Source organism: Megachile rotundata, chromosome 5 (genome assembly GCF_050947335.1).
Source record: "Megachile rotundata isolate GNS110a chromosome 5, iyMegRotu1, whole genome shotgun sequence".
In the NCBI taxonomy this organism is placed as follows: Eukaryota; Metazoa; Arthropoda; class Insecta; order Hymenoptera; family Megachilidae; genus Megachile; species Megachile rotundata.
Window position 1 is genome coordinate 10931696 of NC_134987.1, and position 13598 is coordinate 10945293.

At 32.8% G+C, this 13598-nt stretch overlaps 3 protein-coding genes across 4 annotated transcripts; 2 read left to right on the forward strand and 1 right to left on the reverse strand.

Annotated features, from left to right (window-relative positions):
• The first annotated feature begins 126 nt into the window (after positions 1-126).
• On the forward strand, positions 127-3534 carry LOC100877692 (ionotropic receptor 75a). Its single transcript, XM_076532220.1, is given in 7 exon segments — positions 127-432; positions 525-833; positions 890-1017; positions 1989-2150; positions 2366-2568; positions 2625-3171; positions 3231-3534. Coding segments are annotated over 7 exon segments (1959 nt in total).
• MetRS (methionyl-tRNA synthetase 1) lies at positions 2114-8762 on the reverse strand. Of its 2 annotated transcripts, XM_012283202.2 has the most exons (17): positions 8475-8762; positions 7928-8079; positions 7738-7854; positions 7513-7662; positions 7309-7431; positions 7115-7230; positions 6913-7029; positions 6807-6845; positions 6564-6728; positions 6136-6412; positions 5676-6057; positions 5377-5590; positions 5055-5291; positions 4311-4641; positions 4004-4237; positions 3751-3917; positions 2114-2747 (listed from the first exon to the last, which is right to left on the reverse strand). In XM_012283202.2, the coding sequence occupies exons 1-16, from the start codon at positions 8575-8577 to the stop codon at positions 3768-3770; spliced, it is 2907 nt and encodes a 968-aa protein (XP_012138592.2). In that variant the 5' UTR covers positions 8578-8762; the 3' UTR covers positions 2114-2747; positions 3751-3767. The 2 variants fall into 2 exon arrangements, with proteins under 2 accessions (XP_012138592.2, XP_003702412.2); XM_003702364.3 differs by lacking the exon at positions 2114-2747 and having other exon boundaries at positions 3578-3917.
• A 352-nt stretch (positions 8763-9114) lies between these two features.
• Positions 9115-11508, forward strand: LOC100877804 (N-acetylglucosamine-6-sulfatase). The gene is made up of 9 exons (XM_012283201.2): positions 9115-9370; positions 9434-9493; positions 9575-9781; positions 9881-10042; positions 10115-10288; positions 10354-10555; positions 10639-10928; positions 10998-11114; positions 11188-11508. The coding sequence occupies exons 1-9, from the start codon at positions 9248-9250 to the stop codon at positions 11353-11355; spliced, it is 1503 nt and encodes a 500-aa protein (XP_012138591.2). The 5' UTR covers positions 9115-9247; the 3' UTR covers positions 11356-11508.
• The last annotated feature ends 2090 nt before the right edge of the window (positions 11509-13598 follow it).

Consider the following 13598-nt stretch of genomic DNA (forward strand, 5'->3'; position numbering starts at 1 on the left):
CATGCCTTCTCATACAAGATTTAGGAAGGGATGACTTCGCTGGCTGATTGTTGTAGCACGAACGTTCTGCATGCAGTCGTTCGATTTGCAGTTCAGAATAAAGTGCAACGATAGTACCTGCTACAAATGCAGTTCCGAAGTTTCTTTTATTTACAATTAATCGTTGCGTCCAATGCGAACACAGTTCATCTGATTCGTGATTATTTCTTTTTCAAAGATGTCTCCAGGCTTGTTGGATTTTCTTGTTTTAATTTAGATGAGTATGAAATCACCAGAATTTTCAACGATGCCGGAATCGCAGTCTCCATAAAGCAACTTCAACCGAACATTGACATTCCGCGATTTTTACATACAGATTATTGGACTTTAGGGGTGTTTTTAGATCTACGATGCAACTTCACGGATGAAAATATTAAGAAACTTTTCAGAGAGGTATAATTAGAATACCAAGTTTATATTGGAACCATCTATTTTATGAACCATCCATTTATAAAAGAAAATATAAAACAAAAATCATGATTCAGGCTTCAGAGAATTATATGTTCGAACACCTGCATCAGTGGTTGATTCTGTCGGAAAATATAAATCGTACGGTTCAATTATTTAACGAAACCACGTTCAGCATCGTTATGGATGTTATAATTTCTGTGTCGGAAAATGAGAATTATGTTCTTTATGATGTGTACAATCATTGTAAACATTGTGGTGGTTTACTGAACATCACTACGTTCGGCAGCTGGAGTCTTGAGAACGGATTAGAAATTAATTTGATAGATAATAAGTTTAAAAGAAGGTGGAACTATTTTGGAATGAATGTTAAAGTTATTGGCGTCGTGAGTATTTTATAGGAAATTAAGGAGCATTTTGAACATTTGTATTTTTTACGTAGGTAACTAACAGATCTAAAGATCAAGATCTGATAGAATATCTTCAAGAAAAGAAAGGCAACCTTCTGGACAATTGGTCGAAATTTGGATATTCACTCATAGTGCACATTGCCGAGATGTTCAATTTCACGTAATGTATTACTAGTGATAAGAAAATGTGATAAACAATTAAAGGAAATTTAGACTCTTTTCTGCAGAAATAAGTGACAATTATTTCTTATTGAAAATTAGGATCACTGCGACTCTTTTATTTCAAGGAAGGGTTAATTCTTACGCTTGGTAATTCTAACGCGTGATAATTCGACGCGTAGCAATTCTAACGCGTGGTAATTCAACGCGTAGCAATTCTAACGCGTGGTAATTCGACGCAGAGCAGTTCTAACGCGTGGTAATTCGACGCAGAGCAATTTGACGCGTGGTAATTTAACGCGTAGCAATTCTAGCGCGTGGTAATTCGACGCAGAGCAATTCTAACGCGTGGTAATTTAACGCGTAGCAATTCTAACGCGTGGTAATTCGACGCAGAGCAATTCTTACGCGTGGTAATTTGACGCGTAGCGATTCTAACGCGTGGTAATTCGACGCAGAGCAATTCTTACGCGTAGTAATTTGACGCGGAGCAATTCTAACACGTGGTACCTCGACGCAGAGCAATTCTAACGCGTGGTAATTCGACGCGTAGCAATTCTTACGCGTGGTAATTCGACGTGGAGCAATTCTAACACGTGGTACCTCGACGCAGAGCAATTCTAACGCGTGGTAATTCGACGCGTAGCAATTCTAACGCGTGGTAATTCGACGCGTAGCAATTCTAACGCGTGGTAATTCGACGCAGAGCAATTCTTACGCGTGGTAATTCGACGCAGAGCAATTCTAACGCGTGGTAATTCGACGCAGAGCAATTCTTACGCGTGGTAATTTGACGCGTAGCGATTCTAACGCGTGGTAATTCCAACGCGTGGAATTAACACTACCAAATGTTATGTAGTGCTTAATTCTGCTTAAAATGTTTAAAGTTAAAATTATCTAAGTTTAGTCGAATTGTTGTCTAAGACCGATTGACCAGGTTCTACAAATCTAGAATTAAAATTACTTTTCTAGCTTGGAAGTCTCAGCAATAGACCACTGGGAGAAAGGTAATAAAATTGGACCCTTAGTCACTAGTCTTAACAAACGACTTTACGATCTAGGATACTACCCATCAATTTTGACTCTTGAAAGAATGAATAACGCAGATGTAATTACACAAGTTTGGCCTCTGAGGTAACCCTCGCAAAATATTTAATATACTATATCGTATCAAAGCAGTGAGTAATTTTATAAATGAATGCTCTCTGTAAAAGCAATGACTTACAATACATTTATGGCATCACTTTATATATTAAACTTTCAATATTCCCAAACTGATCATTTGATACGACATATTACAGGTAACATTTAATATACAATTAAATTTAAAATTACAATATTTTTTACAGAACCTGTTTCATGTTTCTCACTGTACCATCATCGAAGATGGATATAAACATAATTTTTAGACCGTTTTCAACAAATGTTTGGTACATGATATTGTTACTATCGTTCATTATAATTTTCGCATTATGGTTGATCTTGAAAGTAGAAAACAATTCTGATTATGGAGCGACAGTTCTCATTATTGTTGCCGCACTATGTCAACAAGGTATTCTTTAAGAAATTTATTTCACAGTTTTAATATAATAAATTCCAATTTTCCAGGGCTGCCATTTAATGATAGCAGTAAATATGCAGGTCGTGTTGCTTTTCTTCATACTTTGATCTTCGGCTTACTCCTGTATAATTATTACTCGGCGGCAGTAGTATCAGCCCGGTTGAATGCGCCTTTAAACAAAATGAATGATTCATTGTACTCGTTAATGCATAGTAAAATGAAGCTTACAGCTTATAAGGATATCTACTTCAATTACTTATTTCGAGTGAATATTTTTCTGTACTTTGTTTAATTTGTTATTTTTTTTTAAGAAACTCATTTATAGGCTCCTGTAACGGAGGTACAGCTTTTTAAAAAATACTGGGACAAGATACCAGAGAATGAGAAGTTTGAATCGATAGAGAAGGGTGTAAGAGAAATTATGAAGCCTGGACATGCTTATCATATAGACCCTGTTCTGGCTTATCCACTCATTGAAGTTATGTTCACTAAACAGATGATTTGCCAGCTGACCGAAGTACATTTATTTCGACCTAGTACGATAGGTTTGTGGTCATCGCAACATGGTCAATTTCTAGAGATAACGAAGATTGGGTGAGTTTGTTAAATTCTTAAAATTACAATTAATGAGATTAATGAATAATTTATTTCAGTCTTATTAGAATGTATACTGCGGGCATCAGAAAGCGACAGGTACTACGTTGGACAGCTAAAAGACCTTATTGTGATAAGGAAAAACCCTATGTTTCAAGTGTTACCATTCATGAAACAATACCGATATTACTTATTTTACTTTTTGGAATTGCCTTGTCTATTATAATCTGTTTTATTGAGAACATTACTTTTCGCACGTTGCAAACTAAGCAGTGGAAAAGAAAATCTGAACAGGTTCGACGAAAAAGTATGACACTTAAAAATAAAATTGTACTAAGAAAAAGCTCTGATAAAAAAATGTAATATTACGAAGTTAAACAAAGTAACAATTTCAATTTCGTGAACCTTTCCGTACATATAAATTAATTTTATTAAATAAAGTATATCGATTACATTAGTTAAGAAAATACCATATAGTACTGATATACTTTCAAGGTGTATACACTGAAATAAAGAATGGACAATGGGCCTTTATTGTATACAATCTTTTGCAGCTTCTTGATGATGAAATGTGTATACCTAAGTTAGCAATTAATTTATTTCTTCTTTTTCGACTTTTTATCAGTCGGAGCTGGAGATGTCCCAGTGAGATCGGCTAACTGCTTTTTAAGCGTTAATAACTTTTCCACTTCAGGTTGCCACACCGACTTCTGCTCTTTAGCTTTCAATTCGCGTACAAGGTTGCCCTAAACAAACAAAGATAAACATACATATCTAAATAACAGTAACATTGATATAAATAATATGCTGCAGAAATGTCATTTCATCGAACCTGCTTAGCGATGGCTGATTCCAAACTTGCCACATCCGTCAAAGCATCTCCATTCTGTTCAGGTACAAATACCACCTCAGGTTTCTTATTTTTTGGTTGTGACTCGGTAGATTTACTTTCCTTTTCTCCACTGATGAGATTAGTAAGTTTTTTCTTCAAATTTAAAAGAATTTGCACTTCAGGTTGCCAAATAGTTTTATCGTGTTTTGCTTTTAATTCTCTGACCTTATTACCCTGGATAGACAAGATACATACATTGTATAATGAATTTTAGTATATTATATTGTTATAAAGATAATTTGCTAACCTGTTCTGCAATTGCAGCTTCTAAAGATTTCACGTCGTTATTATTATTCTTTTGTGTGTTGTTTTGAGACTCTTGCTTTCCAGCATATTTCTGCCGCAATGCTTCTACGTCTTTATCCTCTATCTTTTTAAACAGAGGAGATGGTTTACCGATTTTATGTCCCGCCGGAAGTATGTTTGTGATAATATCAGGAATGTAACCATAATTGCTGGCATCCAATCCTAATTGAGTTCTTAATTCGCGAGCAGCGTTAGGCATAAACGGAGCCAAAAGAGCTGATAAGAGACACGCTAAATTGCAGCAAATACCAATGATTGTTCCGGCTCTTTTCCTACAAACAGTAAAAACAGGCTAAGCGTTAGGTTAGATTTAATTTTTAACCGACATCGCCATTTTACTTCTATTAAACGAACGTTAGTCATAAGTACTGTAACACAGACCTGTAACATAATTTAATACATGAAAGTTGATTAACAGTCACAGTTAGTTTACAGGACTTATCTTACAGCATAAAATTAAGTCACGTAACACCATTCCTCACTGAACAACGGAACCTAGGAAATAAAGATATTCTAATCTCTAATATAACAAAATTATTTGTGAATGTTAAATTTAGCACTGATAATCAATCGATGGAACTATGAAAATAATTAAATGAAATACTCAAAAACTTGAAAACAAGCTTTTAAAGAAAAATGATAATACCACTTTTAACGTTAATTATATAGCGAAACTTATACCTACTTATCACTATCGGTTCCTTTAATTTTGACCCATGGTTCTTGGAATTGCATGTACTGATTTCCGTGTTTTGAAATTGCTAAAACGTGTTTTAAACCATCGCGTAATTTAGCTTGTTCTAAAGCGTGTATGTACGAAGACAATTCGCGTTGTGCCAATACTAATAATATTAAATCCTCTTCTTGAAGTGTCATTGGTGGTATGTAAGATTCAAAGTATTTTTCAGCGAACACTAAGGCTCTAAAAATTTTCGATGATAATAATAAAAAAAGGAAGAAATAATTCGTATCATTTATACAATTCGTCGTCTTAATAAATCACATACCTGTTAACAAAGTTTCCAAAATTATTTAATAATTCATTGTTATTTTTGCATGCTAAATCTATCCAGTTGAAATTGGAATCTTGAGTTTCTGGTCTAACATATGCAAGATAAAATCGCCAAACATCGGCGGGTATACCAGTTTCTCTAGCATCGTTTCCAAAGACACCAATGCCTCTTGATTTTGAAAACTTTGTATCTTCGTAATTCAAGTATTCTATACAAGTCGATTATTGACAGTTAACGACATGTATTAAAAGAAATGTGTAACGCGGTTTGTATTAACATGTTGAAGTTCATACCAGTTGCCATTAAATGCTTCATTAAAATGTAACCATCATTAGCTGCTAATAAATAAGCAGGAAACATGATAGCATGGAATGGAACATTGTCTTTTGCCATGAATTGATATAAATCAACTGCGACATCTTTAGGTTTCCACCACTGTTCATATTCCTTAGTATATCTCTTTGTAATACTGATATATCCAAAGGGTGCATCGAACCAAACATAAAACACTTTGTTTTCAAAACCTTTTACTGGAACAGGTATTCCCCACTTCAAGTCTCTTGTGATACATCGAGGCTTAAGCCCATCGCGTAACCATGGTTTCGCGACAACTCTTGCAACAGTAGACCACCCTTTTTCCACAGTGGGAGACCACTCTTTTAACTTACTTTCTAACTGTAACACATAATATTCTGTTTAACCAAATTTAATAATTAACATGGTACTCTTGCATGAGACAATAAAAATATTTACCTTAGGTAAATCTAGGAAGAACTGTTCCGATTTCTTAACGACAGGTCTATTATTACACACTTTACATCGCGGTGATATTAAATCTGTTGCATTCACTAAATGACCACATCCATCACACTGATCACCGCGTGCATCTTCATATTTACATCGCGGACATATTCCTTCCACAAATCTATCTGCTAAAAATCTATTACACGACTCGCAAAGAAGTTGATCTACCGTTTCACTTAATATATACCCTTGCGATTTTATTTTTAAGAAAAATGATTGCACGATTCTAAAAAATGATAGTATATATTACGTTTGCATAATATTAAAATCATTCTTTTGGCAGAAATGATTAACTAATAATTCAACCTATAATGCAAAAGCAATAAAACCTTAAAGAATTACATTCTATAATGCAGGTAATACGAGATCCATCTTACTCTGTTTGTTCAGGCGTTGTAGTGCGACCGAAATAGTCAAATCCTATGCTGAACCATCGATAAATGTCATTATGTATATCAAAAAATTTGTCACAAATGGCTTGAGGAGTTGTTTTCTCTTCTAAAGCTTTAGCTTCTGTAGCAGTACCATATTCATCAGTTCCACTAAAATATCAATTCGCTTTTATTGTAATTTATAATATTTAAAAATTGAAATATAATATATATGAAACAGTTCCATACCAAATGAAAAGGGTATTATAATTTCTTTGTCTACAGTATCTGTAAATAAAATACATATAATATTAGAATATGTTTGTATAATAACAACAGAAATTAAGACACAAACCTAGCAAAAATATCAGCAGAAAGTACACAACCAATAATATTTCCTAAGTGAGGAACATTATTAACATAAGGTAACGCAGATGTTATTAAAATATTTCTTTCACCTTTCTTTGGCAACCTGAAATTAATATATACACATTTATATTAATTATACATTTGTTCTTCATTTTCAAACACAAACATTTATGTACATTTAAGCTTACACAGGATAGGGAGAATTTTTCATATTTGGATATGACTTAGAAGACCAATTACTTGCAATATTGTGTATCTCTTCTTGACTAACTGCTTCCATTTCTTTTTCCTTAGTAGGACTAACCTGAAGTTATAAATTCCGAATTTTTGTATGACTTCACTATGTAATAATATGCTAAAAATTTTGATATAATAAACTTACATCACTTGGTAATGGTTTAGTTGACTGTGAGTTTAATGAACTAATAACAGGAAACCAAGATGCAGCTTGAATACTAAGAATTGCTTTTACACCTCTTTCAAATTTGTATTCTTTAATAGAATCCTAAGTACATAAAATATTATATTATTTGAAATATTAAAACAAGTATCAGATATAAAGGGAAATAATAGAAGACAGTTTTACCTGAATAATTGGCAGTAATTCAATATTGTTTAACCAATCTTTAAGACATACATATTCTTTAGATAATTCTTTTTCAATTTCTGTAACTAATACAGTAGACCACACAGTTACCCAAATGCAAGTATCTGCCAATGACAAATCATTTTGATCCTAAGATATTCATAACAAAATTTTAGTTCTATCTTAATTTTATGTTAATGGTTTTATGTTTTCATTCCAAATTACCTTAATTAAGTACTTTTTTTCTTTTAATTCCTTGTCAAGTTCTCCCAACAGAGACCATAAACATGATTTACTTGTAGTTTTATAAGTTCCTGTGTTACCATACAGAACTACAGCTGGCTGTGTAATAAATTTTTATGTTTATAAATTTTAATTAATTATATCATTATATGTATCATTTATTTCTGTTTACCTGCAACTTAGAAATATCCCATTCCAACCACTTATTAATAAGAATGTTTGAATCTTTAGATGGAGGTACTAAAAGCTGCAACGCTGCATTAGTGCTAAATAACACTAATCCAGATGGTAGTTCAACAGTAGGTAAACGACCCAAAAAGCTCGCTGTGTGTAGAATAAAAAACAAAATATAAATAATATAAAGTTTGTAAAACAACAAGAATTTTATCAGCATCTAATTGATAATTAGTGAAATGACAATTATTTTATGAATTAAGATAAATTTATTGATATATGAAGAATATTTATAAAAATCTAAATCCATACTTTTATCAGTATTATTTCAAGGATAACGCATGAATTATAACTAACTGTAAATAACATTTGTATTGGATATTAATATGCGAATAACAAATTGATACATACAAATATTGATTTAAAGATAAAACTTTACATGTTTCATATATCTGAAAACTAAAAATCATCAAAATGAAACTGTTTTCTGATATTTCATCATTTTGGTTATAAAAGGACTTCACGATTTAGGTTAAGTACTGTACCTTTGGGTTGTACTGTCTTAACAGTAACAGACTGTTGGGCTATTTTAGCTGCAATTATTAATTTTAACGCGTTTGGGTTATCTTCGTTCGTTGAAATGATCATTTTTATTAATAAATTAATAAATATTCACAATAAATAAATGAAAATATGTTCAGCACACAACCAACACATGTGAGCGACAAGTAAATGCAGTCTGGAAACTGATGCCGTGGACTTCTGTATAGCAGATTGCCAATCTGTTCAACATCTTATAACAATTGAAAATTCAATATCAACTTTTCATTGATGATACTTATTTAACAATATTTAGTGTTGCAATTAGTTATAGAAAACATGCCCTATATTGTTTAATCAATTAATAAACGCATATAATATATGTAAGCATGAAATTTGACAGATACTGAATATCAGTTGGTAACTCTGTAGCGCCACAGATGTATTGCATTTACTTATCAAAGAAAATTTCCTAATTTTTTATTTCAACGTTCTCAATAAGCCAAAATGTCATTCATTATATTGTATTGAATCCTATATCACTGTATGTAGGTTATTATAATGTAAAAGTAGCCAATTTTTATACAGAAAGTTCTCTTACATTAGTTCCTTCTCTTACCACCAGATGATAGCAGGATGCTATTTTCGAAGCGCGTATTATTAAAAAGAGTAAAAAAATATGCCTAACTGTAATTTTGTCTATAAATGTTAAGCGACATCACCATTCAGCTATAAAACATCAAATATTACGTACTTGAAGGATTTACGGATACACATTATGTTTCCTAAGATGATTATTTTACTATTTTATATGTGCATAAGTTGTATATCACTGTCATACAGTGCTGAAAATATAATATTAGTTCTTACTGATGATTTGGATATATTACTTGATGGAATGGTAAATATTAAAACAAACCATGAAGTTTGTAAAATTAAAATTTAAATAAATTTTTATTTTCAGACTCCTATGACAAATACATTAAATTTAATTGGGAAACAGGGTGCAACGTTTTCAAATTGTGTAAGTTCTTGAAAGTTGTGTTGTCATTGAATTTGTTATGTATAATTGATTTTAATTGAAGATATTTCTTTTAACAATTAGTTTGTTGCTACACCTGTCTGTTGTCCAAATAGAGCTTCAATATTAACTGGAAAGTATCAACATAATAATCTAGTATTAAATAATTCCATTAGTGGAGGCTGTAATGATGATAAATGGCAAAAAGTGCAAGAACCAAATACATTTGCAGCACATTTAAAAAGGGAGATGTCATATACAACTTTTTATGCAGGAAAATATTTAAATCAGGTGAATATCTACAATGTATTAGATTGACAAATGTAGTTAATTTGATCTAAGAAGGAATAAAATCATAAATAAATATAATTTGATGAATAATTTACAAAGTATGGACATCAAAAAGCGGGTGGACCTGCTCATGTACCAGTAGGATGGGATTGGTGGGCTGGTCTTGTTGGTAATTCAAGATACTATAATTATTCTATATCCATAAATGGAACTCGGAAGAAGTTTGGTAATGAACCGCCTGATTACCTTACAGATGTAATTGTAAGTGTAAAATTATAGTAACTGTTTTTGTTTTCCTAATTATTATGGTACATGTACAATATTTAATTTCAGAATAACTTAGCAATGGAGTTCATTGGAACTCGTAATGCAAACGATCAACCATTTCTCATGGTTTTAGCACCACCTGCACCTCATGCACCTTTTACCCCAGCAACAAGACATATTGATAAATTTAAAGATGTAAAAGCCAAAAGAACACCTAATTTTAATACACTAACACAATCAGTAAGTTACATCTTATTTGTAAAACTTAGCATTATATCCTGTTGTAACACTGCTGTAAAAAATAGGACAAACACTGGTTAGTACAACAAGGACCATCTCCACTACCCAATGACTTACTTCCCAAGTTGGATGACATATATAGAAGGAGATGGGAAACATTATTAGCTGTTGATGAACTTGTAACAAATATATATCAAGCTCTAAAATTCCAAAATCTTTTAAATAATACTTACATGATATTTACATCTGATAATGGATATCATATTGGTAATACAATTTATGACCAAATAACATGAGATAGACAAACGTACCATAAACGAAATACAGATGGTATTTATTGTATTCCATAGGTCAGTTTAGTCAGCCTATAGATAAACGTCAGCCGTACGAAACCGATATTAGAGTTCCATTGTTAATGCGGGGACCTGGAATTGTACCATCTAAGATTTCTGCACCTGTTAGTACCGTTGATCTGTTTGCTACGATTTTAGAAATAGCTGGTATTCAACGACCATCTGATGGAACATCCTTGTTAAAAAAAACCCTACCAAAAGATAGAACACTTTTGGTAGAATATAGAGGAGAACACGCTGATGACCCTCCTACAGGTTGTCCGACCGATAATGATCCAACGCTTGCAGTAAGTTTTACATAAATAGGAACAAAAATTATTACTGATGCGTATATATTAAATTTGTACCATTTATAGTTATGTTACAAGGATTTGGCATGCAAATGCCAAGATACTGTAAATAATACTTTTACTTGTATACGACGTCTCTCTCCGGAATTCAATAACATTTTCTGCGTTTTCGATGACGATAAGGTAACATTAAGGATAAATAAAATATTTCAACGATAAACGAAATTTGTACTAACATTTATCTTTACTGAACTAGCAATTCATTGAAGCATATAACATAACTACGGATAATTATCAAATGGAAAATATTGCGTACAGCATGAAACGCCAGCATAGACATAGATTCAGAAAGTATCTGAAACAGATGAGCACTTGTAAAGGGGAGGAATGTGTCGTTACAAATATGGAAAACGTGTACATTTAGTACCCGATCTTGAAGAAAGAAGATGAAATATATAAATACTATTTTTATATTCCAAACTATGTATTATAAAGTGACATCTACTTATAATTTTTATATACGTTAAGATGTACTGTTAAAATGTGTTGACATAAAATAAAGAAAATTTATACTTAACTGGTTACTTGCATCGGCTTATTATACATTTCTATTTATGAAGATATAAATATTACAAACCATTAAAAGTTAGGAACGCCGGGGGTCGTATTATTTCGAATTACTGCATTTATGGAAATCGTGGGCGAGGAATACGCCGCGAATCTGGATATAAGAATAACTCGTCTTGCTTCCCAACTACCTCGGGCGAACTGTTTTCTTAGCAAATATTTTTATTAAAGCCCCGCTGTTCGAATATCTGAATAGCAATCGCGCCATTCTGGGGTAGAGAAGAAGAAAAACCGAACGAGGATAGAAGGTAGATATATGCTTTTATCATGTCCATAAATTTAATCTATTAAAACGTTTTGAATCGTTTAAGGATTTTTCAACTAACAATATCACAAAATTATTAACCGATATAATATTCGAACAATAAAATGTAGCGTACATATTATACTTTAGAAGATATAAATTATTTTATCAATGTCGAGAGAAATAAAATGAAAAATGAATGTTCAGAAATATCAAGATATATCGAATTCTCTCGAAGTAAAACGACGGAACGATGAGGGCAACTACAAAGTGCCCCGATTCATTCCTTTCAGTGGCAAGCACCGTAAGAAACATCCTTTCATGTTGCATAAAAGAACGTCGAAATGTTTGTACACTCCACGTTAACCGCTCTATAGGCTGTTTAATCGTTTGCACAGATGGTATTGGGGGGTAGCATCATTCTCAATATTGTATAAAAATGCATGCAAATTAGAAACGATTATCATGGTCGCATATTTTGTGAGGCTACCGGTCCAAATAACAAGCATCTATAAATCAGAAAATTAAGTGGTACGTTCTAAAAAATATAACAAATACTATCATAATCTATGCTCCATTGCAGCAAATAATTCCTCAATGACACTGCTGATTGCCAAGAATTAAATTTGACAAGTAACTACGAATATTAAAAGGTGCAATGGTAAAAGTTGAGGATTTACACACAGAGAAATTCATAAGACCAGTTATGGTGCGGTGCATTTCTCTCGAAAAGAAGCACAGCTGAAAATGCGGTATTCAAAAGAAGTTTGCGGGTGTTTCGGTAAACAGCATGAATCCCGGCTCGATCGATCGGGTGGAGAATTAACAGACCTCGGCTCGAATTGTGAAGTCGTTACATCGTCACTGAGACGTATAAGTCGGCTTGCGAAAAGTCCTTTTTTTTCCTCTCTCTTCATTGATCGCCGGAGCGAGTGATCGCTTCTCTGTGCATTAGGATCAATGGCTTTCGTTGGCTTCCGAGTTTTGGAATCTTGCTTTCCTGCCCCCCGGGGATCTACGGTTCTTTTCAATTTTTACCGACTTGTACTGCTAAAAGAATTATTTGAGAAATTGAAAATTTTAGAAATGGAGGAGATGGGAATTTTACGAGTTGGACATTCAGGGACTTGGGGGTTTAGAAATTTGGAAATTTGCAAAGTTAGAAATTTAGAGATCTGGAGATTCGGGAGGTTGCAAACTTGTCGATTTACGAATTTGAGAATTTAGGTACTAGGATTTATGCAAACTTAAAAATTTGTCAAATCGCAAAACTTGGAATGTTCAGAATATTTAATTCAGAGATATAAAAATTGAAGAACGATTTACATTGTCAATAGTCCACCAGTTTCAAATATATTTTCTTTCCACTCGATTGTTGGTTTTCCGATCGCTTTATTCTTCCCAGTGAACCCTAATATGGAAAGCGTAAATTTGCATCAGACACTTTACTGAATCAGAAAATGAGTTATAAACTTCCTCCGCTGAACTTCGTCGCAACTCTTCATGGAATCCTCATTAAGATTCGAGAGTTAAATTCAGCACGCTTGGAAGGATATTGTATTAGTTCTTTGTAAGCAAGAATCCTCCATATCAACTTAGCCATTGTTTGAGAAACCGTAATCGATTCTAACATAACGAATGCAGAATTCGACATATTTTGCTTCATCGAAAAATAAGTTGTTTCAATCAATTAATAGAAAAAAGAAGCTGCAGGAAACGAGGAGTGTCAGTATCCCTAATTGAAGATAATTTCAAAAGTATAGAGTTTCAGTATCGATAATAATAAAAGCACGGGG

Coding starts and splice junctions, on each gene's coding strand:
- MetRS (XM_012283202.2), bottom strand. CDS start 8,577: ATGATCATTTCAACGAACGAAGATAACCCAAACGCGTTAAAATTAATA. Junction 4,238..4,310: donor AAGCTGCAATTGCAGAACAG/GTTAGCAAATTA, acceptor TTGTCTATCCAG/GGTAATAAGGTCAGAGAATT. Junction 3,918..4,003: donor AATCAGCCATCGCTAAGCAG/GTTCGATGAAAT, acceptor TTGTTTGTTTAG/GGCAACCTTGTACGCGAATT.
- LOC100877804 (XM_012283201.2), top strand. CDS start 9,248: ATGTTTCCTAAGATGATTATTTTACTATTTTATATGTGCATAAGTTGT. Junction 9,371..9,433: donor ATATATTACTTGATGGAATG/GTAAATATTAAA, acceptor TTTTATTTTCAG/ACTCCTATGACAAATACATT. Junction 11,115..11,187: donor GCGTTTTCGATGACGATAAG/GTAACATTAAGG, acceptor TTACTGAACTAG/CAATTCATTGAAGCATATAA.